We start from the raw sequence: 26,507 nt of genomic DNA, 5'->3' as shown, positions 1-26,507 counted from the left end.
AGTCAGAACCTTGACAGTTTCTGATCTTCCTGAACCCCCATCCTGTGGCCTCAGTTTTCTCCCCCACAGACTGGTTCCCCAAAATCACCAGGGTGCTTTGTGGTGGGAAATCGCAGAGGCCAAACCAGGGGACTGAAAGCAAAAAGAAACCCCAAATTTGACATTTCCAGGTAGTTGTGTTATCTGGAGCCATGACTACAGTCACCTCTTCCCAACCCAACACAGACACCCTTCCCTCTACTCCCTTGGGTGCCCTTTGCCCATCCTGGGAAAGTTCCATAGCTCCTCCTCCTCCCCACTGCATCTCAAAGGGAGAACAGGCACAAAGAAATGGAGAGAAACCCACACAGAATCAGAGAACCAGATGGAGACCTAATGAGACAAGGGAGAGACACAGAGAGAATAAAAACCAGAGTGGGGGCCGGGCACGGTAGCTGATGCCTGTAATCCCAGCACTTTGGGAGGCCGAGGCGGGTGGATCACCTGAGGTCAGGAGTTCGAGACCAGCCTGACCAACATGAAGAAACCCCGCCTCTACTAAAAATACAAAATTAGCCAGGAGTGGTGGCACATGCCTGTAATCCCAGCTACTCAGGAGGCTGAGGCAGGAGAATCGCTTGAACCTTGGAGGTGGAGGTTGCTGTGAGCCAAGATCGCGCCATTGAGCTATCTCATTGCTCCAGCCTGGGCAACAAGAGCGAAACTCCATCTCAAAAACAAAACAAAACAAAACAAAAAACAAAAAACCCAGAAGGGGAAATGTGCAATGAAAGACACAGATATTCGGGGCCTTACAGTCAGAGACCAAATGAGGAGATGGTCAACCAAGGGCATAGCCACTTGGCACAGACCCGGCACAGGGTCAGGGTGGGAGGCACGGGAGGGCTCTGAAAACACAGCCACACAGACACCCTTTTAGGCCTATCCTTCCCATTCTGTTCTCTAGCACCTCAGTGCTAGCTTTTTAGGACTTAGGACTACCCACACTAAAGCCAAGCCCAGCTCAACCAAGAAAGATGTTTGGTGGGTGGGGCTGCCTGCTGGAACAACAGGCCTCTGCTGGCCCTGGAGGAGGAGTCTAGAGAGGTGGCTGCCTGGAAGAGAGCAGGCAGGACCCCCTCTCCATCAGGTGTCCAGATGTCAGTGCATGGCAAGGGTGGCCCTCTCCCCTCCAGACCTGGGTGAGAGGACTTGAAAACCTGAGGAATCTGCTCCCATCAACTGACTTCCACACCTGCCTGAAGGGAACTGCTGGAGGGCACAGGTGCCAAGTGGGACCCACCCAAATGTGGCAATGGGTTTGTATCCAGCCACCGACAGGCTGCATGACAGTGGCAAAGTCACTTCCCCTCTCTGGCCTTTGTTTTTCCACTTGTAAAATCATCTTTATGGTCACTTCCAGCTGTGGCACTTGGCTTTCATTCCAGGTGACCCCCTAGCTCTATGCCTGACCCTCCCCTGCCAAATCCATTGCTCAGAGTGGGAAAGGAGAGGAGAGGGGCTATACTTCCTCCTCCCTGGGGCCCCCTACAGAGCATCTGGGAAGCAAGGCTTCCCTACATCCTCCATGCACCCCCTTAGAGTTTTCAATTCCTTCCCTTGTGATCCTGCCAACTAAGACACTGTGACCACACAGGGAAGGTGGGGAGAACCCAGACATTTTGGCTTCTGTAGCTTTGAAGTTCTTTTTTTTTTTTCCTCTGAAGTTAAAAGAATGAAACTGGGAGAGGTAGTAAGGGGCAAGAAGGGAGAGTGGGAATGGAGAGAAAAGGGCAGCTCTGAGAAGCAGCTGGGGAGGGAGGCAGATGAGAATGCACACCGCCCCCCACCAGGACATGCAGTCTTGGCCCAGCTGTGCTGTGAGTGGGCAGCTGGGCTGGCCCCTCCTCTGGTGCTGCCAACCCGCTGCCAGGCAGAGGGGAGGCCCAGAGGAGAGGGAAGCTGGGCAAAGGGGATGGAAGGCGTCCAGCCCGACCTTACCAAACCCCTTGGGCCTCGTGGGAAGGGGCCTCTTGGAGAGGGGGACTGAGGCTCTAGACAGGATGTTCACTGCTGTGGCAAGGCCTGTAGGCAGTTTCGAAGTTGGGAGGACTCAAGACGGTCCCTCCCTGGACTTTTCTGAAGCCTCATAAGTAACTAGGCTGGGTGAACGGGGGCGCTGGCTAGTTTATGGATCACAGTCGGGGTGAGGCCACGTGCCCACTGTGTGGCCCTGGGTGGCCCCGGGCAAGCCCCTTTCCCTCTCAGGACTTCCATTTCTTACCTGCAAAATTGTGGAGAGGGGGAGGGCTGAAACACATGACTGCCAAGGTTCTTTCCAGTTCCTCCGTCAGGGTTGAGTTTAGATGGCGGGAGTAAAAGAAGGAGGGAGGTGCTGCGGTGGTGGGGGTGACCTTGGCTTCACTAGACTCCCCAGTCCTTCCCCTCCCTACAGTTTTGCCTCTGAGGTCACAAAACCTGTGGCCCCCAAGACACACATGCGCACACACGCGCGTGCACACACACACCCCACACATTTATTTTTTAATCTAGGGGCTCAAAAGATGACAGGCTCCAGAGCTGGAAGGCGTTGCCAATTGATCCACCCTTCCCTCCTCCCTTTTTGCGGATGAGAAAACTGAGGCCCAGGTTTGGGATTTCCAGAGCCCGGGATTTCCCGGCACCCCCCGACAACCACATTCCCCCGGCTATTCTGACCCGCCCTGGTTCCGGGACGCTCCCTCGGAGCCGCAGCCGAGGGCCGGCTGGGACTCCCGGGGGGACCCCGCCGTCGGGGCAGCCCCCACGCCCGGCGCCGCCCCGCCTTGCCGCCCGCCGGGAACGGCCGCCGCTGTTGCGCACTCGCAGGGGAGCCGGCGACTGAGGGCGGAGGCAGGGAGGGAGCAAGCGGGGCTGGGAGGGGTGCTGGCGCGGGCTCGCGCGCTGTGTATGGTCTATCGCAGGCAGCTGACCTTTGAGGAGGAAATCGCTGCTCTCCGCTCCTTCCTGTAGTAACAGCCGCCGCTGCCGCCGCCGCCAGGAGCCTCGGCCGGGAGCGAGAGCTGCGGGGCGCAGAGCCGGCCCGGCTGCCGGACGGCGCGGCCCCACCAGGTGGGTGGCCCGGTGGCGCGTCCTCGGCGGCGCGCGGAGAGGGGACACTCTACTGTCGCCCCAGCACCTCCGGCACCCGGAGCTCGACGGCCGGGCGCAGCGCGGGGTTCAGTCCCCGGCACTGCGAGGGAGTTGGCGCAGCGCAGACAAGGGACGAGGGACGGGGGGACGTGGGGACAGGGGTCGGGGATGAAAGGCAGAGGCCAGGGAGGGCGCCGTCCTGGCACACCTTGGAGAGGAAGCACTGTCGGGCTGGACCCGGGGAGACACTAGTGCACAGCTGAGGGAGCAGCCGAAGAGGGGAGCAGCCGAAGAGGGGAGCGCCCAAGTCCTCAGCCCTGTCTCCTGAACAGCCCCAGCCATGTGCCCGAAAAGCCCTAGCCGTCGAGTGGGAGCCGTCGCGGCGCTGGCCTAACTTCGGGTTGGAATATCTCCCCTTCCCAGAAACCCGGCCCGAGGCGGGCTGGGGGGATCTTTGCAGCCCTCTCCAGAGGGCCTGTGGGCCTCCTGCCGTCAAGTTTCTCTTTCAGTTTCTAGCCGTCCCCCCCACTGGAGAAGCTCCGGTGGGGCAAGGGGAGAGGAAGACGGGGAGGGCACCTGCCTCTACAGAGCACCTTCCCCTCCCCTTCAGCGGGTTCCTTGTTGCAGGGGATGGGCCACCCTCCACTCCTCACCATCTCTGTTCCTGCCCAGGAAAGCTATCTGTGGGAGGGGAGGGGCCTGGCCTGACCGCGGTCCAGGGATAGGTAGGCATGGCAGGGCCAGGGGCAGGCCCGGTTCCTTGGCCTCTGCAGAGGAGAGCGCTTCAGCGCTTGGCTCGCCCTAGGTGAACGGCCATGGCGGGCTGGATCCAGGCCCAGCAGCTGCAGGGAGATGCGCTGCGCCAGATGCAGGTGCTGTACGGCCAGCACTTCCCCATCGAGGTCCGGCACTACTTGGCCCAGTGGATTGAGAGCCAGCCATGGTAGGCACGTCCCGCCCTGCCCCTCCTCAGAGGGTCCCTACCATCCAGGCCCTTTGGCCTCTAGTTCTACTCATGGTGGTTTGGTGTGACTCTGGTCCTGCCTGTCCTTCTCTGTGCGGAAGGGGTGGTGTCCCTGGGAAAGGGGAAGCCTGGGAGGACAGAGAATGTTTTTAGACTCGGATGTCTGTGGAGCTGCTAGGAACAAGTCTTGTGGGCCCTGGAGTGCCCTCGGTCATGAGCCTGGGGTTTCCACTTTATTCCGGGTCCCTGACCTCCTTGCCCAAGGAGGTGCCACAGTAGGTTTTTCTCTCCTGCCCCGCCCCAAGGGATGCCATTGACTTGGACAATCCCCAGGACAGAGCCCAAGCCACCCAGCTCCTGGAGGGCCTGGTGCAGGAGCTACAGAAGAAGGCGGAGCACCAGGTGGGGGAAGATGGGTTTTTACTGAAGATCAAGCTGGGGCACTACGCCACGCAGCTCCAGGTGGGTGTAGGCTCTGGGCCACCTACGGGGAGGCAGCATCATCTTGTTCCAGCATCAGAACCCCTGGGTTTTTTCCTGGCCTGGCCACTGACTCACCATGTGACCACGAACTTATTGGGAACTTTTCTTCGATTTCCCCCACCCCCTCTTTCTAAATTCGACCTGTCGGATTTCTTTAGCATATTGCAAAGCAAGGGTGGGAGGTGTTTGTTGCCAACAGAGGGAGATGGGTGAACTGGCCTTATGGAAGCAGCAGAAGGGATGGAGGGAGACTGAGTCAGGATTCCTATGTTGGAGAAGGGAAGACCAGCAGACTCTAGAAATTAGGCCACCAGACCTCCCTCCTGGGGTCTTTTAAAGGTGAGAGAGGAGCCATCCCAGAGACAAGAGCTGGACACAAGGGCTTTGAATTGAGGGTTTAGAAATAAGATGTAGCTTCTTCTTTACTTGAGAGGAGGGGGTATGGAGGAAGAGAGGGAGTTTTTGTGGAAGCAGGAAAGGGGTGTGGGTAGTGATTACAGTCAAGCACTTATTGGAACTCACTTATGTTTCCCAGAGAGCCCTTCAATACAGACAGCAGGGTGCCTGGGAAATACAAGTCCATCCCAGAAGAGGGGGAAAACAGGAGAAGCCTGAGGGGAAGCAATATAGGAGGCCAGGGGCGGGATGGTGGGAAGTACCTTGACCCTGGCGTCAGATGCCCTGAGTCTGGAGTCATCTGCTCTCTCACTTGGTTGCATCGGGACAAATACATAGTGTCTCTGAGCATCAGTTTTCTCATCTGTGAAATGGGGATTATAGTTTCTGCTTATGTCCTAGGGTTTCCATGCTGTTAGTGCAGTGGTCCCCCACCACTTTTTGGCACCAGGGACTGGTTTCATGGAAGACAATTTTTCCACGGACCGGGATTGGGCAGGGAGGTGGTTTCTGGATGATTCAAGAGCATCACATTTATTGTGCACTTTATTTCTATTATTATTACATTGTACTATGTAATGAAATGATTATACAACTCACCACAATGTAGGATCAGTGGGAGCCCTGAGCTTGTTTTCCTGCAACTAGACAGTCCCATCTGGGGGTAATGGGAGACAGTGACAGATCATCAGGCATTAGATTCTTTTAAGAAGTGCATAACCTAGATCCCTCACATGTGCAGTTCACAATAGGGTTAGCATTCCTATGGGAATCCAGTGCCACTGCTGATCTGACAGGAAGCAGAGTTCAGGCTGTAATGCGAGCAATAGACAGCAGCTGTAAATACAGATGAAGCGTCACTTGCTTGCTCACCGCTGCGCACCTCCTGCTGTGTGGTCCAGTTCCTAACAGGCCATGGACCTGTACCATTCCATGGCCCAGGGGTTGGGGACCCCTGTGTTAGAGTCAAAAGATATGGTAGATTGAAAGTGCTTCATAAGACTGGGCATGGTGGCTCACACCTGTAATCACAGCACTTTGGGAGGCTGAGGCGGGTGGATCACCTGAGGTCGGGAGTTCGAGACCAGCCTGACCAACATGGAGAAACCCCACCTCTACTAAAAATACAAAATTAGCTGGGCATGATGGCACATGCCTGTAATCCCAGCTACTCGGGAGGCTGAGGCAGGAGAATCACTTGAACCCGGGAGGCGGAGGTTGCAGTGAGCTGAGATCATGCCATTGCACCTTTAGCCTAGGCAACAAGAGCAAAACTCCATCTCAAAAAAAAAAAAAAAAGAGAAAGTGCTTCATAAACTGTGGGTTTTTAATTCGCTCCAAACCAGATATGAAGATCTTGGAGGGGAAGATGAGGATGAGGAACAGAGATATAGAGGTGTCTGGGGATAGTTCCCGAGGCTCCCTGGGAAAAGCTGAGGCAGAGGCTGAAGGAGAGGAAGGGCTGGGCATGGCATGGGGCTGGCGTGGCTGGAGCAGAGGGTGGCGCTGGAGGCTGCTGTTGGATTCTTTCAGAAAACGTATGACCGCTGCCCCATGGAGCTGGTCCGCTGCATCCGGCACATTCTGTACAATGAACAGAGGCTGGTCAGAGAAGCCAACAATGTGAGTGTCCCTTGGGGATGGGGAGGGTTGTTGAGAAGTCCTTCCATATGCCTTTCTCTCCAGAAACAACTGTGTTTATATAAAACAGCAGCACGAGGAGAGCAACAAGAAGATGAGGGAGGTGGGCAAGTGTAAGAGGTGGCAGCATTGCACGCCGGGATGGAGTGACCCCCTGGGTCCAGTCCCTGGCTCTACCACTTACTAGCTGTGACTTGAGCAAGTTGCTTAATCTCTCTGAGCCTCTGTTCCTACTGTTTTTCTTTTTCTTTTTTCTTTTTTTTTTGAGACAGAGTCTTGCTCTGTCACCCAGGCTGGAGTGCAGTGGCACGATCTCGGCTCACTGCAAGCTCCGCCTTCCAGGTTCACACCATTCTCCTGCCTCAGCCTCCCGAGTAGCTAGGGCTACAGGCGCCACCACCATGCCCGGTTAATTTTTTGTATTTTTAGCAGAGACGGGGTTTCACCGTGTTAGCCAGGATGGTCTCGACCTGACCTCGTGATCCGCCCGCCTCAGCCTCCCAAAGTGCTGGGATTACAGGCATGAGCCACCTCGCCCGGCCCCTACTGTTTTTTTTTCCCCTGAGACGCAGTCTTGCTCTGTTGCCCAGGCTGGAGTGCAGTGACGCGATCTCTGCTCACTGCAACCTCTGCCTCCTAGGTTCAAGCAATTCTCTTGCCTCAGCCTCCCGAGTAGCTCAGATTGGGGCTGGCTGGCAGGGGATCATCCTGAGGACAGGCATGTCTGAACTACAGTGGAGAAAGGCAGGAGAGGAGGGATGAATTTTCTAGTGAAAAGACAGCAGCTGCGAGAGCAGGAGAGCATGAATCTTCTTATCATGTTGGAAGACTTGTAAGTGGTCAGTGTAACTGGGGAGAAGGAACCAAGTGGGGAGTTGCCATGGATAAAAAACACCAGGCCTTTATGTGTTTCTCTGATGATAGCTCAGCATCAGACACACAGTGAGACTTCAATAAATGTCTGCTGAGTAAATCCTGAAATCCGTGTCCACAACAATAAATAAATAATAGGCTGAGCGTGGTGGCTCATGCCTGTAATCCCAGCACTTCGGGAGGCCGAGGCAGGTGGATCACTTGAAGTCAGGAATTCGAGAGCAGCCTGGCCAACAGGGTGAAACCCTGTCTCTACTAACAATACAAAAATTAGCTGGGCATGGTGGTGGGCCCCTGTAATCCTAGCTACTCGGAAGGCTGAGGCAGGAGAATCTCTTGAACCCAAGGGGCGGAGGTTGCAGTGAGCCAAGATCACGCCACTGCACTCCAGCCTGAATGACAGAGTGAGACTCAGTCTCAAAAATAAATAAATAAATAAACAAATAAATAATAAATATGACCTGTGCTCCGGTCACTGTTCTAAGATTTCTAACTGTTATGTCATGTTGTGAAATTCATTTTGCTCTATTGCAGATAGTAGAGCACTGTGTCATTGTCCATGCAGATACCCAGTGCCTTTATTATTTCAGAACTGGGGAGATGTGTCACCGTTACCCCTCCCTGGGCCTTACTTCTCTGAGCCTGCCTGTGTTAGTTCTTCTGACGCAGATAGGTATGATTGCTATCTCCATTTTACAAGAGTAGGAACAGGCCGGGCACGGTGGCTCACGCCTGTAATCCCAACACTTTGGGAGGCCAAGGTGGGTGGATCACCTGAGGTCAGAAGTTCGAGACCAGCCTGGCCAACATGGTGAAACCCGGTCTCTACTAAAAAATACAAAAATTAGCTAGGCATGGTGGCGGGCGCCTGTAATCCCAGCTACTTGGGAGGCTGAGGTAGGAGAATCGCTTGAACCCAGGAGGGGGACGTTGCAGTGAGCCGAGATTGCACCACTGCACTCTAGCCTGGGCAACAGAATGAGACTCTGTATATAAAAAAAAAAAAAAAAAGAGGGGTTAGAAACCAGGTCACAAAGGGTCTTCCAGCACAGCCCCTGTGTCCCTGACTTGTTGCCATCACAGAGGTATCTGCAAACCTAAAAATGACTTCAGCCTCATTGACAAATCCATGTCCATGGTGCTGGTGCTGTCATGGTCTGGGAGCTCATTCCTTCCTCCAACCATAAAGCCGTTCCTGAACACCGCTGGCATTCTAGGTCTTGGGGATTCTGTAGTACACAGGAAAGGCAAGGTCCTAGCCCTTGGGAACCTCACATCCTTGTGCAGGGAGACAGACAGAAACGTGTAAGCAAATACAAGAACAACACACTTTTAGACAGAAGCAGCACTACTGTGAATTGGCTTGTCAGAGATGACCCCTCTGCAACGGTACCAGTTAAAGTGCTTTGCCTCAGGAGGATCTGATGCCAGAATGTTCCAGACTGTTGGAACAATAAGTGCAAGGGCCCCAGGGCAGGAACATGCCTGTGTGTTCAAGGAACAGAAACAGAAAGCACACATTCCCAGTGAGCTGGGGCTGGAGGTAGGCAGGGCTATGGCCAGCAGACACCATGGGAAGGGGTTTGGATTTTATTCTGAGAACAGTTCATTGGAAAGGCTCTGAGGACTTGCTCTCCTTCAGCCATGTGCTCCCTCCCTTTGTGACCTGGTTTCTACCCCCTCTCTCTCTTTTTTTTTTTTTGAAATGGAGTCTCGCTGTGTTGCCGAGGCTGGAGTGCAGTGGTGCAATCTCGGCTCACTGCAACATCTCCCTCCTGGGTTCAAGCGATTCGCCTGAATGTGCTGAAGGAATGGCTGGATCCCAGGAGAGCTTGTGGATGCCTCCCCCCTAACTTCATTTCGGGGTCTCCAGGATGCCTGTGAGAGGTTCAGCCTCTTCCCTCTTCCTTCAATCACAAGGGGGTCTTAAGTGAGATGATGTGTGTTCACACAGCCCTGTTCCTCCCTATGTCCCTAGGATCTACTGCAGTCCACGGCATTGAGTCAGCAAATAAATGTAGAGCGAGGGGTCATCATCATTTGTGGGAAAACCCAGGTGACACCTGGGACATGTTGAGTTGTAGTCCCTGGGAGGGAAATTAGATGGACCCTGTTTGGAATACTCTAGTGGAGGTCAGCTCTGACATAGACATTTGCACTTTGAAGGTGCCATTATCTGCCATTATCTGCCGGGTCACCTGTTTCTCCTTTCTCTTTCCCTTTTCTATCCCAATTCTGGCAAATGACTCCTTCTGAGGCAAATGACCCTCCCTTCTTGCCCTAGTTTCCCTTCTTACCCTAGTTTGGGGTTTGGGATTTGGAGTCTGTAGTATTGGTGTTTCCTAATGCCTGTGGTCTTCTCCCATCCTCTCTTCCCCGAGTTATTTCCACTCCATCTGTCTCCAGTGCAGCTCTCCGGCTGGGATCCTGGTTGACGCCATGTCCCAGAAACACCTTCAGATCAACCAGACATTTGAGGAGCTGCGACTGGTCACGCAGGACACAGAGAATGAGCTGAAGAAGCTGCAGCAGACTCAGGAGTACTTCATCATCCAGTACCAGGAGAGCCTGAGGATCCAAGGTGAGGCGCGGTGGAGGCACAGTGTGCATCCTGAGGGTGGGAGTGAGGAACATTCTATGGACTCCTAGAGGGTAGAGCTGGGTCAGTGTCCATCTCCTCAGCACTTTGCCCGAAGCCTGGTAGAAGCAATGGCTCCCGATGATTGAGTCCCTGCTGTAGGTCACACTTGGCACATATTATTTAATTCAACCCTCTCAACAAGCCTATGAAGTGAACAGTTGTGTTATCCCCTCTTTTGCAGATGGTAAAAGTGAGGTTCAAAGTAGCTTGGCCTAGGTTGCCTGTAAGTTACAGAACTGGATCTCAACTAGAGATATATCATAAAATTCCTGTACTTTATTAACCAGTATTCTCTCCTTAATGGTGTATATTCTGTAAATATCTACACAAATAGATAAATATGAACAGTGCTCCCTAACCAGAGGGAGGACTTGGATTGGAAGTCTTCTGGTTGAACCAGGCTGGGAAAGGTGGAACTTCCAAAGTGGGCCTTCTTGAGCCTCACAGATAGGACGTGGGCCTGGGGGAAGGGGTGACAGTAGAAAATTCTCCTGTATCCTAGGTCTGTAGTTCACCAATGGTTCCCATGATAAAGATGTGGGGAAATAAAAAAATCAAATTAGCTTGAAAGGAATTAACCCCAGGTACAATTTGAGGAGTCATGGGACATGGCCCATCTATTAATATGTCCCATTCCAGACTGACCCCAGAAATGTAACATCCCATCTTAGTGAGAACAAGGGGTATCAAAATACTTTTTCCTTTACTCTTTCTAATCTGGTTTCTTAAGGTAGACCTTAGGTCATTGATTTTAAACCTTTCTTCTTTTCTTTTCTTTCTTTTTCTTTCTTTTTTTTTTTTTTTTTTTTTTTGAGACAATCTTGCTCTGTCGCCCAGGCTGGAGCACAGTGGCATGATTTCGGCTCACTGCAGCCTCTGCTTCCCAGCTTCAAGAAATTCTCGTGCCTCAGTCTCCCGCGTAGCTGGGACTACAGGTGCAGGCCACCACGCCCGGCTAATTTTTTTAGAATTCTATTGTAGCCGTGTAAGCTCTCTTCCTAACCCTGCACTGTCAGTGCTTTGTGTACACTGAGACCAACACAATGCCTGAATATTGCAGCTATTATGTAAATACTTGCAGGATAATTCTAAATGTTTGTTTGTTTGCTTATTTATTTATTTATTTTTTATTGCCCAGGCTGGAGTGCAATGGCACGATCTCGGCTCACTGCGACCTCTGCCTCTCAGGTTCAAACTATTCTCATGCCTCAGCCTCCTGAGTAGCTGGGACTACAGACATGCACCACCACGCCTGGCTAATTTTTTTTTTTTTTTGTAGTTTTAGTAGATACAGGGTTTTGCCATGTTGGCCAGGCTGGTTGCAACCTCTGGCCTCGAGTGATCTGCCTGCCTTGGCCTCCCAAAGTGCTAGGATTATAGGCGTGAGCCACTGCGCCCAGCCAATACTGACAGGATAATTCTAAGAGAACTTCCCCTCATCTGAATCTGTCCCAGACTGGCCCTAGAAGAAGGGCAGCTCCTTCTGAGAATGGAAATGGAAGATTTCAGGCTGTTATTCCTACCCAAGTCCTTAGACTGTCGACAGTATTTCTGATCCCGTGCCTGGCTTTTCTGTTTGCTGTGCATGGTGGCGGATTAGGTTTGGATTCAGGTCGGGTTTGGATCTATCATGCAGTGTCTTCTCAGTCCCATTTGTCAAGTTCACTCAGCAGAAACACAGACTATCGATCTGCTTTTGCCAGGGAATGCTCAGCTGCCTCCAGTGGAGTAGGGAAATTGCTTCCCGTCTCTCTGGCCTCCTTCCCAAAAGCTTCTGCAAATTTTCAGGAGAGCCCTAAGTGGGTCCCTTGCATAGGAAGGCTGGACCCAGGTGTAGGGATCACCACCACCCTCCCTGTGGCTGGGCAGGATTCCCGAGGTAGCCGTGCAGATGCCTCGGATCTGTCCGTGCCTGGATGATCCTCTTCCTGCTCCATACCTGCAGTGAGATTGGAGCCATATTTCTGAGTTCTAGCTGTGGGCTGTTCCTGGCTACATAGAGTTCCTTTCGTCTGTCCCAGCTTGTGCATTCCATGGGGCAGTGCTGGGGTCAGGGTGACATGGCCCTCAGGGGCCAGCCAGGAGCTCGACCGAGACATGCTGATGCGCGCATCTTCTGACTCAGCTCAAGCAAGGACGCTGGGCTGTTGAGAAGGTGACGGGAAGGGATTAATAGTCCCAGCGTGGTGGAGAGGGGCTGTCGTTGGGAGGGTGGGGTGGGCCTGCGGTGGTGGCTGTAACAGTGGACATATTTAGTTTCTCAGGCTGGGTTATTGATACACAGGCGCCCTTGTGTTCCATGTTCCCTATGTCTTACGTATTTCATAATGGGTACTTTTTTTTTTTTTTTTTTTGAGGTGGAGTCTTGCTTGTAGCCTTGGCTGGAGTGCAGTGGTGCTCTCGGCTCACTGTAACCTTCACCCCCTGGATTCAAGCAATTCTCCTGCCTCAGCCTCCTAAATAGCTGGGATTACAGGCATGCACCACCATGCCCAGCTAATTTTTGTGTTTTTAGTAGAGACAGGGTCTCGCCACGTTGGCCAGGCTGGTCTTGAACTCTTGACCTCAAGTGATCTGCCTGTCTCAGCCTCCCGAAGTGCTGGGATTACAGGCGTAAGCCACCGCGCCTGGCACATGATGGATACTTTTTTTTTTTTTTTTTTTTTGAGACAGAGTCTAGCCCTGTCGCCCAGGCTGGAGTACAGTGGCCCGATCTCGGCTCACTGCAAGCTCCACCTCCTGGGTTCATGCCATTCTCCTGCCTCAGCCTCCCTAGTAGCTGGGACTATAGGCGCCCGCCACCATGCCCGGCTAATTTTTTGTATTTTTAGTAGAGACGGGGTTTCACCGCTTTAGCCAGGATGGTCTCCCAAAGTGCTGGGATTACAGGTGTGAGCCACTGCGCCCAGCCCCATGATGGATACTTCTTAAAAGGTAGTGAGGCCTGACTTACTCCCTGTTCTGCCATCAGTGAGACTCCTCACAGGTGGTGTGGAGGGAAGCCGCCTCCCTCCGGCCTCCCTTTCCTGAGAGAATCTTGGTGGCTCTGCATCCCCAGTGGTCCTGGACATGCTCTCCCTCTGCTGTCTGTCTGTCTGTCTGTCTCCCCTGGTTGGTCGGCTGGGCTCACAGTGAGCTCACCTGGACAAACATGCTGGGCCCCTTCCAGCCCCTCAAGAATCTCATCCTCCCCTGAGGAGGGACTGCTGTGCTCAGGGACGAGACAGAGCCACTGGGGCCGGGGGTCTCTGAGGGAGGCATTGCTGCGGGAGGGATGGGGCCGAGCAGCTGCTTGTCTCTGTCACCTCTTCTCTCTGTCCTGTTTCCCGTTAACCAAGAAGGACAAACCTCACACAGAGCGCACCCATGCCAGGCAGCTTTCTGGCATCTTCCATGTCTTCATGTATTTAATCTTCAAGAACCCCACTGAGGTGCCGAGAATCTTCCGTTTTACACGTGGGGAAGCCAAGGCACAGGAAAGGAAAGCGATTTGCCCAGGTTCACCTGCAGTCAAGGGCATGGGCACACTTGTACCCCAGACAGCCTGGACCCACGCCAGGCCTAGAGAAAAGGGCTAGCAGCCCTGTGGGGCAGGCGGGCAGGAGACAGGCAGGCCTCCTCCCCAGCTGCCCCAGCACCCGTGTGCCCCCAGAGGGGATGCTCAGCGTCAGGAGGCTGGTGAGCAGGGCCCAGAGGCACCTCCTGAGGCGCCCATTCATCTTGGCCCCCCTGGCTGTCAGGAACCCCGACTTGCTCTTGATGCAGTATCTGAGCCTGGGAGGGTCTCGCTCCAGAACAGGTGAGTGGGCTTCTCTGGGCCTCCTGTTGGACACTGGGAGGTGATGGTCATGGTTTCCTATCCCTTCTTGTAGCTCAGTTTGCCCAGCTGGCCCAGCTGAGCCCCCAGGAGCGTCTGAGCCGGGAGACGGCCCTCCAGCAGAAGCAGGTGTCTCTGGAGGCCTGGTTGCAGCGTGAGGCACAGACACTGCAGCAGTACCGCGTGGTGAGTGGGGTCCTGGGCCTCTCCTGGGCATAGGTGCCATGAAGTCAGTCTTTGGGGACCTGAGGGAGGGCTGGGACCAGGATGAGAGCAGAACCTGGGAGGGCAGGAGGCCTTTTTTCCTGGGGGCCTTGCGAGGCAGAGCAGCTCGGGGAGAGGGAGCGGCCTGGGCCCTGCCCTGCCATTTCCCAGCGAGGCCCTGCGGCATTCTCTGGGAGCCCAGAAGGGGCTGCTCTCCTCCCTTCCCTCAGGAGCTGGCCGAGAAGCACCAGAAGACCCTGCAGCTGCTGCGGAAGCAGCAGACCATCATCCTGGATGACGAGCTGATCCAGTGGAAGCGGCGGCAGCAGCTGGCCGGGAACGGGGGGCCCCCTGAGGGCAGCCTGGACGTGCTACAGTCCTGGTAATGGTGTGGGGGGGCCAGCAGGCAGGGCAGGAGGGGCTGGTGGGGACCCGGCTGCTTCTACCTCCTGTGCTGGCTCCTGCAGCAGGCCCCCTCCATCCTGGGACAGCTCTTGTTTCTCCAGGCGGCCTGGTTCCTGAATCAGACTTTGGTCCCCCATCCTGTGCACCTCCCTCAGGAAGGGGGCTGCTGTCCTGGGGATGGGACAGGGCTGGGGTGTGTGGGGTGATGCTCGGGCTGTTTGGGCCTAGTCAGGGTCGCCCCTCCTGTGTACGTCTCTAATTCTGGGAGGCAGGGAGCTCTGCTCTTCCCATGGGTGGGAAGTGTGGCAAAAGCACAGAGCCTTCCTGGGGGAGCGGGAGCTGTGTCTTGGGGCCTGGCGTCTGTGCAGAGAAGCCATTGTCCTCCTGTCGGCCTTGGGGCTCTCGTGCAGGTGTGAGAAGTTGGCCGAGATCATCTGGCAGAACCGGCAGCAGATCCGCAGGGCCGAGCACCTCTGCCAGCAGCTGCCCATCCCCGGCCCAGTGGAGGAGATGCTGGCCGAGGTCAACGCCACCATCACGGACATCATCTCAGCCCTGGTGACCAGGTGACTGCTGCCTGTTGGCCATGCCCAGGAGCTTGGAGCAGCTCCTACCTGCGTGTGGGGGGCCACAGGTGCCTTCCAGACCAGCAGATCCGCTTCCTGCCTCTCATCCCTCCCCACTCCATCTCCAGTTGCTGTGGCTGCTGGGTGCCGCCCTTGCCCAGTTTCTCCTGTGGACACTGCAAGAGATGCCCTTGGGCCGCAGCCCATGCCACCTGCTGTGTTATCTCACTCCCCTCTCCATCCTCTCCCTGGACTCTCACGGCTTCCCCAGGAACAGAGGCTGTGCCCGAGCTCTTCACCTCCTGAGCCCCTCGGGAGGCGCCCCACCCCCACCACAGAGGGACTGAGAGCCCTTTCCCCTGCGCCAGCCCCTCATCGTGCGTCTGTCCCTGTGTTCCCTGCAGCACATTCATCATTGAGAAGCAGCCTCCTCAGGTCCTGAAGACCCAGACCAAGTTTGCAGCCACCGTGCGCCTGCTGGTGGGCGGGAAGCTGAACGTGCACATGAACCCCCCCCAGGTGAAGGCCACCATCATCAGTGAGCAGCAGGCCAAGTCTCTGCTCAAGAACGAGAACACCCGCAAGTAATTGTGCCTCTCCCTTCCCCTGCCCATGCTTAGGTATGGGGGACCTGCACCCCCTCTCTTTGTCCTTGCATCCAGCTATGTCTTGTCCCCTAGTTCACCGTGTTGCCCAGGCTGGTCTCGAACTCCTGGACTCATGCAGTCTTCCCACCTCAGCTTCCCAAAGTGCTAAGTTGACAGGCGTGAGCCACCACACCCAGCTGAGTATCCATTCTTTACCCTGGGGATGGTGTGGCTGCGGAGAGCTGAGGCTCACTGCCACTGCCCAGCATTGTGAGAGACTATCACACCACTTTCTCCTGAAAGTGTATTGCTTCACACCATTGTAAATTCGAACAATCATGTCAAACCATCATTAAATCTGGGACAGATGGTGCACTGCCCTCCCCCTACTCAGAGGCCTTCCCTGTCCCTGCAACAAGCATGGTGCTAGGCTAGGTGCGGTGGCTTACCCCTGTAACCCCAGCACTTTGGGAGGCCACGGTGGGAAGATCACATGAGCCCAACAGTTTGAGTTGGACAATATAGGGAGACCCTCATCTCTACAGAAAATTTTAAAATTAGCTGGGCATGGTGGTGCACGCACCTGTAGTCCCAGCTACTCGGGAAGCTGACGTGGTAGGATTGTTTGAGCCTAGGAGTTTGATACTACAGTGAGGTATGATTGCGCCATGGCACTCTACCCTGGGCAACAGAGTGAGACCCTGTTTCCAAAAAAATCACACAAAGTATGGTGTTGCAGCTGTGTTCTAGAACCTGTGCTACACACTGACGATGAAACTGTGATCCCAGCAGAACTGGGCTGTCTCCTCGCCCAGCCCCTTGACCAGCAGAGCAGGCAGCAGATGCTGGGAAATGCCTGAGATGGTGTAGCCATGTGGCAGGGGGACGTGTAGGGCACGGAGAAAGGGGGTCTTGATGCAAAAAAATGACAGTCTTGGGTTCCTGGTGGAATTGGAGGTAGCTAGTGATAGGGAGGGAAGTAGCAGAGAGGGAGGACTTTCAGGCAGAACCTATGTGCCACATCCTGAGGGAAGAGTACAGAGACTGTGTGGCAGAGAGTGGAGAGGTAGTGTCCAGTGTCAGGGCAGACCACCCACAGCGTACGCAGGGGCTGAATGAATGAGTGAATGAGTGATGTGGAAGACATGGCCCCATCCCTTGTCATCCAATAAAAAATGTTTACTGAGGCTGGGCGAGGTGGCTCACGCCTGTAATCCCAGCACTTTGGGAGGTAGAGGCGGGCAGATCATTTGAGGCCAGGAGTTCGAGACCAGCGTGGCTAACATGGTGAAACCCTGTCTCTACTAAAAATACAAAAATTAGCCGGGCTTGGTGACGTACACCTGTAGCTCCAGCTACTTGGACCTCTAGTCCCAACTACCAACTACTCTGAGGCAAGAAAATCACTTGAACCTGGGAGGTGGACGTGGGAGTGAGCCAAGATTGTGCCACTGCACTCCAGCCTGAGTGACAGAGCAAGACTGTTTCAAAAAAAAAAAAGGCCAGGCGCAGTGGCTCACGCCTGTAATTCCAGCACTTTGGGAGGCCGAAGCGGGTGGATCATGAGGTCAGGAGTTCGAGACCAGCCTGGCCAACATGGTGAAACCCCATCTCTACTAAAAATACAAAAATTAGCCGGGCGTGGTGGCGGACTCCTGTAATCCCAGCTACTCGGGAGGCTGAGGCAGGAGAATTGCTCGAACCCAGGAGGTGGAGGTTGCAGTGAGCCGAGATCGTGCCATTGCACTCCAGCCTGGGCAACAAGAGCAAGACTCTGTCTCCAAAAAAAAAAAAAAAAAGTTTACTGATTTCCTACCATGTGATCTGGGGTGAAGATGAAAACAAATGATCTTCTCACTGCCTTTGAGCTTGCATTGCAGCTGGGGAGACTGATGATAATACACTTTAAAAGATCAGGCAGGGCCAAGCGGTGATAGACACTGGAAAAGAAGTTAAGACAGAGCAATCTAGGCTGGGCGCGGTGGCTCACACCTGTAATCCCAGCACTTTGGGAGGCTGAGGTGGGAGAGTCGTTTGAGATCAGGAGTTCGAAACCAGCCTGGGTAACATGGCAAAATCCAATATCTACTAAAAATACAAAAATTAGCCAGGTATGGTTGCGTGCGTCTGTAGTCCCAGCTACTTGGGAGGCTGAGGCAGTGGAATCACTTGAACCCGGGAGGTGGAGGTTGCAGTGAGCCGAGATTGCACTATTGCACTCCAGCCTGGGCAAAAAGAGCAAAGTTCTGTCTCAAAAAAAAGAAAAAAGAGCAATCTGCTAGTGTTGCAGATGTGTTTAAGGCGGGGGTGAGGAAAGGTCAGCCTGGTAAGCTTCACCAGATAAGTGGTCCAGGAAGGCCTTTCTGGGGAGCTATCTGGGCTGACACCTGAAGGAGGAGAAGGCTAAGAGTGTTTGGGGTGACAGGAAGAGCAAGGGCCAATGTCCAAGCCTGGCGTGTTCAGCAGACAGCCAGGGCCAGTGGGGCTTGCCTGTCCTGAGTGAGGGGAGAGGAATTCAGTGAGGCCAGGGAGGTGGGTAGGTGTTGACCATAGGGATCCTCAGAAACTGTGGTTGTGGTTTTTATCTTAAGTGCATTAGAAGCTACTAGAAGTCCCCAAAGCCCCTCACATCAATCTTGGTATCGAGGAATTTCTAATGATAGATCCAGACCTCACCATTGGAGACCTTGCCTTGGGTGCTGGGCACCAGGTTGACGGAGAAGTCAGTAACCCAGAAAGACGCCAAGAAACACTCTTAGGGGATGGGGGGCAGGGGCTGCTGGCAGGGCTGACCTGAGCGAAGACCCCAGCCCAAGGTGTGGACAGGACCATACTCCTGGCCTGGGGCCCGTGTGGAGCTGGGACCCCCCTCTTCTTTGCAGCGAGTGTAGTGGTGAGATCCTGAACAACTGCTGCGTGATGGAGTACCACCAAGCCACAGGCACCCTCAGTGCCCACTTCAGGAACATGGTGAGGACAGGGCCCACCCTTGGAAGGCAGGTCTGCCCAGAGCCGAGTCCTTGTAAGCAGCCGCCGTCTCCCTGTTCCCCTGTCACCTCCCACCCTGCAGTCACTGAAGAGGATCAAGCGTGCTGACCGGCGGGGTGCAGAGTCCGTGACAGAGGAGAAGTTCACTGTCCTGTTTGAGTCCCAGTTCAGTGTTGGCAGCAATGAGCTTGTGTTCCAGGTGAAGGTGAGGCCCCTAGCCCTCCTGCCCCCACTGCTTCAGGTCACCCAAGAGGTGGAGGAGCCTGCCTCGGGACTCCTGGCAGCAATGCCATCAGACAGCCTGCTTTGACTCTGTAGGTACCTGTTTTGTAGGTTATAATCTGGGACTAACCCAGACAATTTAGGCAATGGGCTAAGAAAAAATTGGTTGTAGTTTTTGTTTGTTTGCTTGTGCCTATGTTTTGTTGGGAGGGGCTTGTGTTTGGAGCTGTGGGTGAGTGAGGAAAGTGGGTTGGAACCAGGTGTGGTGCCTCTCACCTGTAATTCCAGCATTTTGGGAGGCAGAAGAGGGAGGATTGCTTGAGTCCAGGAGTTCAAGACTAGCCTGGGCAGCATAGTGAGAACCTGTGTCTACAAAAAAAAAAAAAAAAAAGAGTTGGGCATGGTGGCACACACATGTAGTCCCAGCTATTCTGGAGGCTGAGGCAGGAGGATCACTTGAGCCCAGGAGGTCAAGGCTGCAGTGAGCTGTGATTGCACCACTGCCCTCCAGTCTGGGCGACAGAACGAGACCCTGTCTCGAAAAAAATAAAGCAGATTGCGGCCATGCGTGGTGGCTCATGCCTGTAATCCCAGCACTTTGGGAGGCCAAGGAGGGTGGATCACCTGAGGTCGGGGGTTCGAGAGCAGCCTGACCAACATGGATAAACCCCATCTCTACTAAAAATACAAAATTAGCCAGGTGTGGTGACACATGCCTGTAATCCCAGCTACTTGGGAAGCTGAGGCAGGAGAATCGCTTGAACCCAGGAGGCAGAGGTCGTGGTGAGCCGAGATTGCACCATTGCACTCCAGCCTGGGCAACAAGAGTGAAACTCCATATACAAAAAAAAAATACATTAAAAAAAAAAAAAAAGGCAGATTGGGCACGTTGCCTAAGCAGAGGGCACGTGGTGGTCACGCCCCATCAACTTGGGTTCCTTTGACTCCTGTAGACTCTGTCCCTACCTGTGGTTGTCATCGTCCACGGCAGCCAGGACCACAATGCCACGGCCACCGTGCTGTGGGACAACGCCTTTGCTGAGCCGGTGAGTCCCCGTGGGAGCCCTACCCCAGCATCCCCAGGCGCTAGGACTCACCTGGGGTCAGCCCCACCCCTTGGGCCCCTGCTGAGTGGTCCTTCCTCACCCCAGGGCCAGCCCAGAGGTGAGGTGAGGCCAGAAGGGCTGGGGTGCTGGGCGCCTGCCTTCTGCCATGGCCTTGGCACTCTGTCTGGGTTCCAGGTTCCTGGACTGGGGTCTGTGAGGTCTGTGAGCTTGGTCTTTGGATCTTGGTCTGGGATCCTCCTTTGGCAGATGGCTTGGGTCCTTGCTCTCTGTTTTCTGTTCCCTGGTCTGCGTCTCTGTCCCTGCATGCCCCCACCCCCTGCATCGGTTTTCTTCCCTGCAGGCTGGGAAAAAAAGCGCAAGCTAGTATATAAAAGCTGCCACATTTCCTGCCCTTGCATTTGTGTCACCTTTCTGGATCTGTCTCAGCCTCCCCTGTCTCTGGGTGTCGTGTATCTTGTGTGTGTGTGAATATTTCCAACTCCCTCAATCTACCTTTTCCCCTCTCTTGTCTCCCTCTCAGGGCAGGGTGCCATTTGCTGTACCTGACAAAGTGCTGTGGCCGCAGCTGTGTGAGGCGCTCAACACGAAATTCAAGGCCGAAGTGCAGAGCAATCGGGGCCTGACCAAGGAGAACCTCGTGTTCCTGGCGCAGAAACTGTTCAACAACAGCAGCAGCCACCTGGAGGATTACAGCGGCCTGTCTGTGTCCTGGTCCCAGTTCAACAGGGTGAGGGGCCCGGCTGCCAGCCACCCACCAGGGCCCACCGGGGTCTGTCGCTCCTCCGCCTCACAGACAGGTTACTGCCTGGGGCTAGCACCCCACTCTCCACCCCCAGCCACCCTCTCCTACAACCAGGAGAGATGGGGGCCCCTAGCCTCAAGAAATGCAGGCAGGGGCTGTAGGAGTTGTGCTCAGTTGTGAAGCCAAGAGCAAGATGATGGAGGGCCCCAGGGCTGGGAGTCAGGATCCTTGGGTTCTGGGCCTAGATGTGTTTGCTAATTTTCTTTCTTTCTTTCTTTCTTTTTTTTTTAAAGACAGAGTCTCACTCTGTCACCCAGGCTGGAGTGCAGTGGCGTGATTTCAGCTTACTGTAACCTCTGCCTCCCGGGTTCAAGTGATTATCGTGCCTCAGCCTCCTGAGTAGCTGGAATTATAAGTGCCCGCCACCATGCTGGGCTAATTTTTGTATTTTTAGTAGAGATGGGGTTTCACCATGTTGGTCAGGCTGGTCTCGAACTCCTGACCTCAGGTGATCCGCCCACCTCGGCCTCCCAAAGTGCTGGGATTATAGGCATGAGCCACCACACCTGTGGCTGTGGCTCTCCTTCTGCCTGTCTCCTCGATAATTTTTGAAGACCCATCCATTCTCTGTGCTTCAGTTTCCCCACCTGTAAAATGAGGGGATGACTTTGGAGGCCCCATCCAGCCTGGATTATTCTCTACACCTTTTATTCCCACCCACGGGCTGGTCTTGGACCCCTGTGTCTTAGAAGTAAGTTTCCTCTCTGGATCCCTAGGGTACAAGTTGGGGGCTGTGTCACTTTATGGTCTGCTGGACTGTGGTGGCAAGCAGGGGTGAAGAACTGGGAGAAGACTGGGTGGGGGCAGGAGGGCCCTGACTTTCCTGGGCCACCTGTGACCTGGGGCAGCAGCCCTGACTTGGGGGTTCCTGGGTCCTCAGGAGAACTTGCCGGGCTGGAACTACACCTTCTGGCAGTGGTTTGATGGGGTGATGGAGGTGTTGAAGAAGCACCACAAGCCCCACTGGAATGATGGGTAAGGAACGGGGGCCGCAGGGTCAGGGGCCAGCTGTGGGCGCAGAGGGACTGTGGCTGTGGCCCAGTGGTGACGCTCAATGCTCCATGCACCCAGGGCCATCCTAGGTTTTGTGAATAAGCAACAGGCCCACGACCTGCTCATCAACAAGCCTGACGGGACCTTCTTGTTGCGCTTTAGTGACTCAGAAATTGGGGGCATCACCATTGCCTGGAAGTTTGACTCCCGTGAGTGCCCATTTTGCCCACACTCCAGCCCCAAGCCCGGTCTCCTGTTCCCTTGCCCCCCTTCCCCCACCCTCCATCGGGCCTGTGTCCTTAGAAGGTACCCAGCGGGAAGCTTAGTATGAGAGGGCTGTGGCTTGGAAATGCATTCTCTTTCTATCATTTTCCATTTTGGAGAACCTGAAGTCCCCAGCCCCATAGACTCCAGGACGGCTGGGCGAGTCCTCCTGCAGTTTCACGCTCTCCCCTCTCTGCCACGACCCAGCCTTGTTGGTATCTGCTCACCTGGTTTGCTGAGTAGAACATCCCGCGTCGGCTTTCTTCCCTACAGGCTGGGGTTGCAGCACAAGCTACTCTATAAAAGCCCAGATTTCTCTTGCAAGCCTGCCCTAAAGCCCCAAAACCTTGATCCTCCTGCTGCCGGTGGATTATGGGAATGAGGCTGTTCTTTTCACAGCGGAACGCAACCTGTGGAACCTGAAACCATTCACCACGCGGGACTTCTCCATCAGGTCCCTGGCTGACCGGCTGGGGGACCTGAGCTATCTCATCTATGTGTTTCCTGACCGCCCCAAAGATGAGGTCTTCTCCAAGTACTACACTCCTGTGCTGGGTGGGTACTGCCCCAGGACCCTGCCGGCTGACTCCCCCAGGCTCTTCCCCAGCCCATAGACAAAGCCTTGGGCTGCGCCGTGGGGACTTCCCCAGGAGGAGCCCAGGGGCCATGTCCCCTGTGGGTTTTGGCCCATGGGGTGATGGAGAGGATTTCAGGGGCTCACGAATGAGGAGAGGGAACGAGAAACCCGTCCCAGCTCTCTTCTCTGCAAAGTGAAAGCTGCATGGATTCTCACTTCTGCACCCTTGGAGGAAGGGGTGGCAGCACTGTAGGGAGTGGCCGGGATCATTCGAGCCCACAGATAGTGCTCCGCTCCCCACCTCACCAGCTGCTCTCTCCACACCCTGCTCACAAACCTTCCCCCGAGTGGAGTGCAGGCAGCAAAAGGGAGAAGTCTCTCTTCTTCCCAATCCATTGGTTGGGTTTGCTTGTTGATTCTCATTCTTTGACAGGGGTGGGAGCAGGGAGAGGGAAAGCAAATGGCCAGAAAAAGAACCAGGAGAAGGAATGGAATTCAAGCCAGGGGTCTCAGTGACCCTCAGGCAGGATTCATCAGCTGGTGTTTATTGGGGGTCCTTGGGAAATCTCATCCCAGCTGAGATCACAAGGTGATGTGAGCAGGAGGGAGACTGCATGGGGCGTGGGCTTCCACCCCACTTGGGAATTCCCAGAGACTTTGGTTCTCACCACTGTTCTCCCTTGGCAGCTAAAGCCGTTGATGGATACGTGAAGCCACAGATCAAGCAAGTGGTCCCTGAGTAAGTGTCCAGGTGGCTCTGGCTCTCCTTCTGCCTCTTTCCTCCTCCCCCAGACCCTGCCTCCCATCCTTATCCTGGCCCAGCTTTCCGCTCCCCCAGGAAACCTGTCTCAGCCCTGGGGAGGGAGTCCCCACTCCTATAGCTGGAGCCCCAGGGCCGAGTGGGGCACTTTGTCCTTCTACACCCCGAGAAAGACAAACATGCCCTTTGGTCCCCTCCCCAAGTCAGCTGCCCCAGCCTCCCTGGCAGCTGAAGCTCTGTTTTCTTCTTTCTGCAGGTTTGTGAATGCGTCTGCAGATGCTGGGGGTGGCAGCGCCACGTACATGGACCAGGCCCCCTCCCCAGCTGTGTGCCCCCAGGCTCACTATAACATGTACCCACAGAAGTAGGTGGTGTTCTCATGGGGGTCCGCAGGGGAAGGACTGGGGACTTGGCCCCAGGCTGGACCCCCGGAGGGCTGGTGGGCAAAGGAATCCAGAGCTCTGGTTAGGCCCAGGTCCAGGAGGAGTGAGATCAGCCAGAAAAACAGAGCGTTTTGAAGCTAGACATAGCAGGGTCCAGTCCTCACTCCAGTACTAACTGTGCAATCTTGGGAAAATGATTGAGCCTCTCTGATGCTCAAGTTGCCTTACGTGTAAAACAGAGGCAAGAATGCTTGCCTCATAACGGGATGAGCATTAAAATGAGACAGTGTGGGTGAAGCATTTCCACAGAGAGGGGCTTGGAAGGGCTTGTTACAGGGTAGCTATGAATGGGGTGGTTGTTCTTGAGTCTGGTGGGAACAAGGTAGAGAATTAATTCCCTTCCTCACTGGATAGCCAGGGCTGGATGTCTGGGAGGTACCACCTTCCAGTGGGACCACTGAAGATCCCAGGTTCCAATCCGGACTCCGCCACCTCCCAGCCAGGTGGCCCAGAGCAAGCTTCCTGACATGGCCTTGGTTTTCTCGTCTATAAAACGGGGTCAATACCCACTCTCCAGGTGGCTGTAAAAATTGGAGTCATGTGCTCAATAGGCTCAGCTGTTCTAGGTGGTCAGTGAAAAGATTCAGCCGTTCTAGGTGCTCAGTGAACAGGGCGGTGCCTACCATGCAGCTGAGCATCATTGCAGGTGGGCAGAGCCCACTGTGTCAGCCACCTGGTTTTAAGAAGAGGATAGTAGAGGGGAAATGAATTCCCTAAGATTATCCAGTGAGTTAGCAAGAGATGTGAATAGAGTGGGGGTCTGCAGAAGCCAGTGGGCTGACTGCTACCCAGCTTGGGGTGGGGTGGGGGCATCCAGCCAGAACTGGTCCTGTTCTCATGAGACGGGGGTTTGAGTGGAGAGCAGGCTGGAGGCTGTCCCCAGGGGGCCTGAGGCTGTGAGACATGCCAGCTCCCTCTGACATCTCCCTGTCTTCACCAGCCCTGACCATGTCCTCGATCAGGATGGAGAATTCGACCTGGATGAGACCATGGATGTGGCCAGGCACGTGGAGGAACTCTTACGCCGACCAATGGACAGTCTTGACTCCCGCCTCTCGCCCCCTGCCGGTCTTTTCACCTCTGCCAGAGGCTCCCTCTCATGAATGTTTGAATCCCACACTTCTCTTTGGAAACAATATTCAATGTGAAGCCTTCGTGTTGTGAGTTTAGTAAGGCTGTGTACACTGACACCTTTGCAGGCATGAATGTTCGTGTGTGTGTGTGTGTCCTTGTGCATGAGCTACGCCTGCCTCCCCTGTGCAGTCCTGGGATGTGGCTGCAGCAGCGGTGGCCTCTTTTCAGATCATGGCATCCAAGAGTGCGCCGAGTCTATCTCTGTCGTGGTAGAGACCGAGCCTCTGTCACTGCAGGCACTCAATGCAGCCAGACCTATTCCTCCTGTGCCCTTCATCTGCTCAGCAGCTATTTGAATGAGATAATTGAGAAGGGGAGGGGAGACGGGTAACATCTCTAAGCTGAAGTTTCACTCTGGAGTGAGAAGCTTTGCCGTCCTAAGAGAGAGACAGAGACAGAGACAGACAGAGAGAGAGAGAAAGTACGTGTGTGGGTCTATGTAAATGCATCTGTCCTCATGTGTTGATGTAACCGATTCATCTCTCAGAAGGGAGGCTGAGGTTCATTTTCGAGTAGTATTTTATACTTTAGTGAATGTGGACTCCAGACTGAACCCTCTGAGAGCGTGTCTGGGCCTGGCCATGTCGTTAGCACAGCGGGGCCACCGGTTTGAGTGAGGGTTTCTGAGCTGCTCTGAATTAGTCCTTGCTTGGCTGCTTGGCCTTGGGCTTCATTCAAGTCTATGATGCTGTTGCCCACATTCCCCGGGATATATATTCTCTCCCCTCCGTCGGGCCCCAGCCTTCTTTCCTTGCCTCTCTGTTTGTAACCTTGTCGACAAAGAGGAAGAAAAGATTGGGTCTAGGATATGGTGGGTGGACAGGGGCCCCAGGACTTGGAGGGTTGGTCCTCTTATCTCCTGGAAAAAAAAAAAAAAAAAACTGCAGTGAAAGACAAGCTGCAAATCAGCCATGTGCTGCGTGCCTGTGGAATCTGGAGTCAGGGGTAAAAGCTGATCTGGTTTGGCTCCGCTGCGAGGTGGGGCCTGGAGCAGGCCTTGCGCTGTTGCGTAACTGGCTGTGGTCTGAGAAGGCCTTGCTCCCAACCCCACACGCTCCTCCCTCTGAGGCTGTAGGACTCGCAGTCAGGTGCAGCTGACCATGGAAGATTGGGAGCCCAAGGTTTAAACATCTCTGAAGGGAGGTGGGGATGAGAAGAGGGATTTTTTTGTACTTTGTACAAAGACCACACATTTGTGTAAACAGTGTTTTGGAATAAAATATTTTTTTTCGTAAAGTTGCTGCTATGGCTCCTGATTGGGGCGTTGGTGGCCTCCCTGGGTGATGGGAACCCCTGGAGCCGGTTGTTCTGTTCCTTCCCCCGTGCATGCCTGATGCTGTCACTTTTAGTCTTAAATTTTAACTGCCCGCTTTGCTATGGTTTTCAGGGTGCTGGCCACCCCTGGAATACTGTCAATGCTTCTCAGAAGGCTAAGGAGCCAGTCTAGGGGGCACAGATTCCCTAAAAAGCAGGGGACACGAGGTTTGGGGAAAAGATGGAGATGGGCGCGGGTGGGCAGAACTCTGACCCAGGCTTCTCCTTAGCAGCTGCTGCTCCCAGCAGCCTCGA

General features: G+C 54.5%; 1 protein-coding gene across 2 annotated transcripts; it reads left to right on the top strand.

Moving 5' to 3' along the window:
- Positions 1–2,343: 2,343 nt before the first annotated feature.
- On the top strand, positions 2,344–26,167 carry LOC100602815 (signal transducer and activator of transcription 5A). 2 transcript variants are annotated; one of them, XM_030808116.1, is made up of 19 exons: positions 2,344–3,090; positions 3,917–4,054; positions 4,381–4,537; positions 6,488–6,577; positions 9,875–10,049; positions 13,982–14,112; positions 14,361–14,512; positions 14,946–15,101; positions 15,506–15,685; positions 18,571–18,658; positions 18,759–18,881; positions 19,852–19,944; positions 20,486–20,692; positions 21,648–21,742; positions 21,839–21,969; positions 22,424–22,579; positions 23,289–23,340; positions 23,618–23,725; positions 24,745–26,167. In XM_030808116.1, exons 2-19 carry the CDS (start codon positions 3,927–3,929, stop codon positions 24,905–24,907), a joined length of 2,385 nt encoding a protein of 794 aa, XP_030663976.1. In that variant the 5' UTR covers positions 2,344–3,090; positions 3,917–3,926; the 3' UTR covers positions 24,908–26,167. The 2 variants fall into 2 exon arrangements, with proteins under 2 accessions (XP_030663976.1, XP_030663977.1); XM_030808117.1 differs by having other exon boundaries at positions 2,959–3,090; positions 9,880–10,049.
- Positions 26,168–26,507: the final 340 nt, after the last annotated feature.

This window comes from Nomascus leucogenys, unplaced genomic scaffold, assembly GCF_006542625.1.
Source record: "Nomascus leucogenys isolate Asia unplaced genomic scaffold, Asia_NLE_v1 Super-Scaffold_285, whole genome shotgun sequence".
Taxonomy (NCBI): Eukaryota; Metazoa; Chordata; class Mammalia; order Primates; family Hylobatidae; genus Nomascus; species Nomascus leucogenys.
This window is presented reverse-complemented; position numbering and strand designations above follow the sequence as displayed.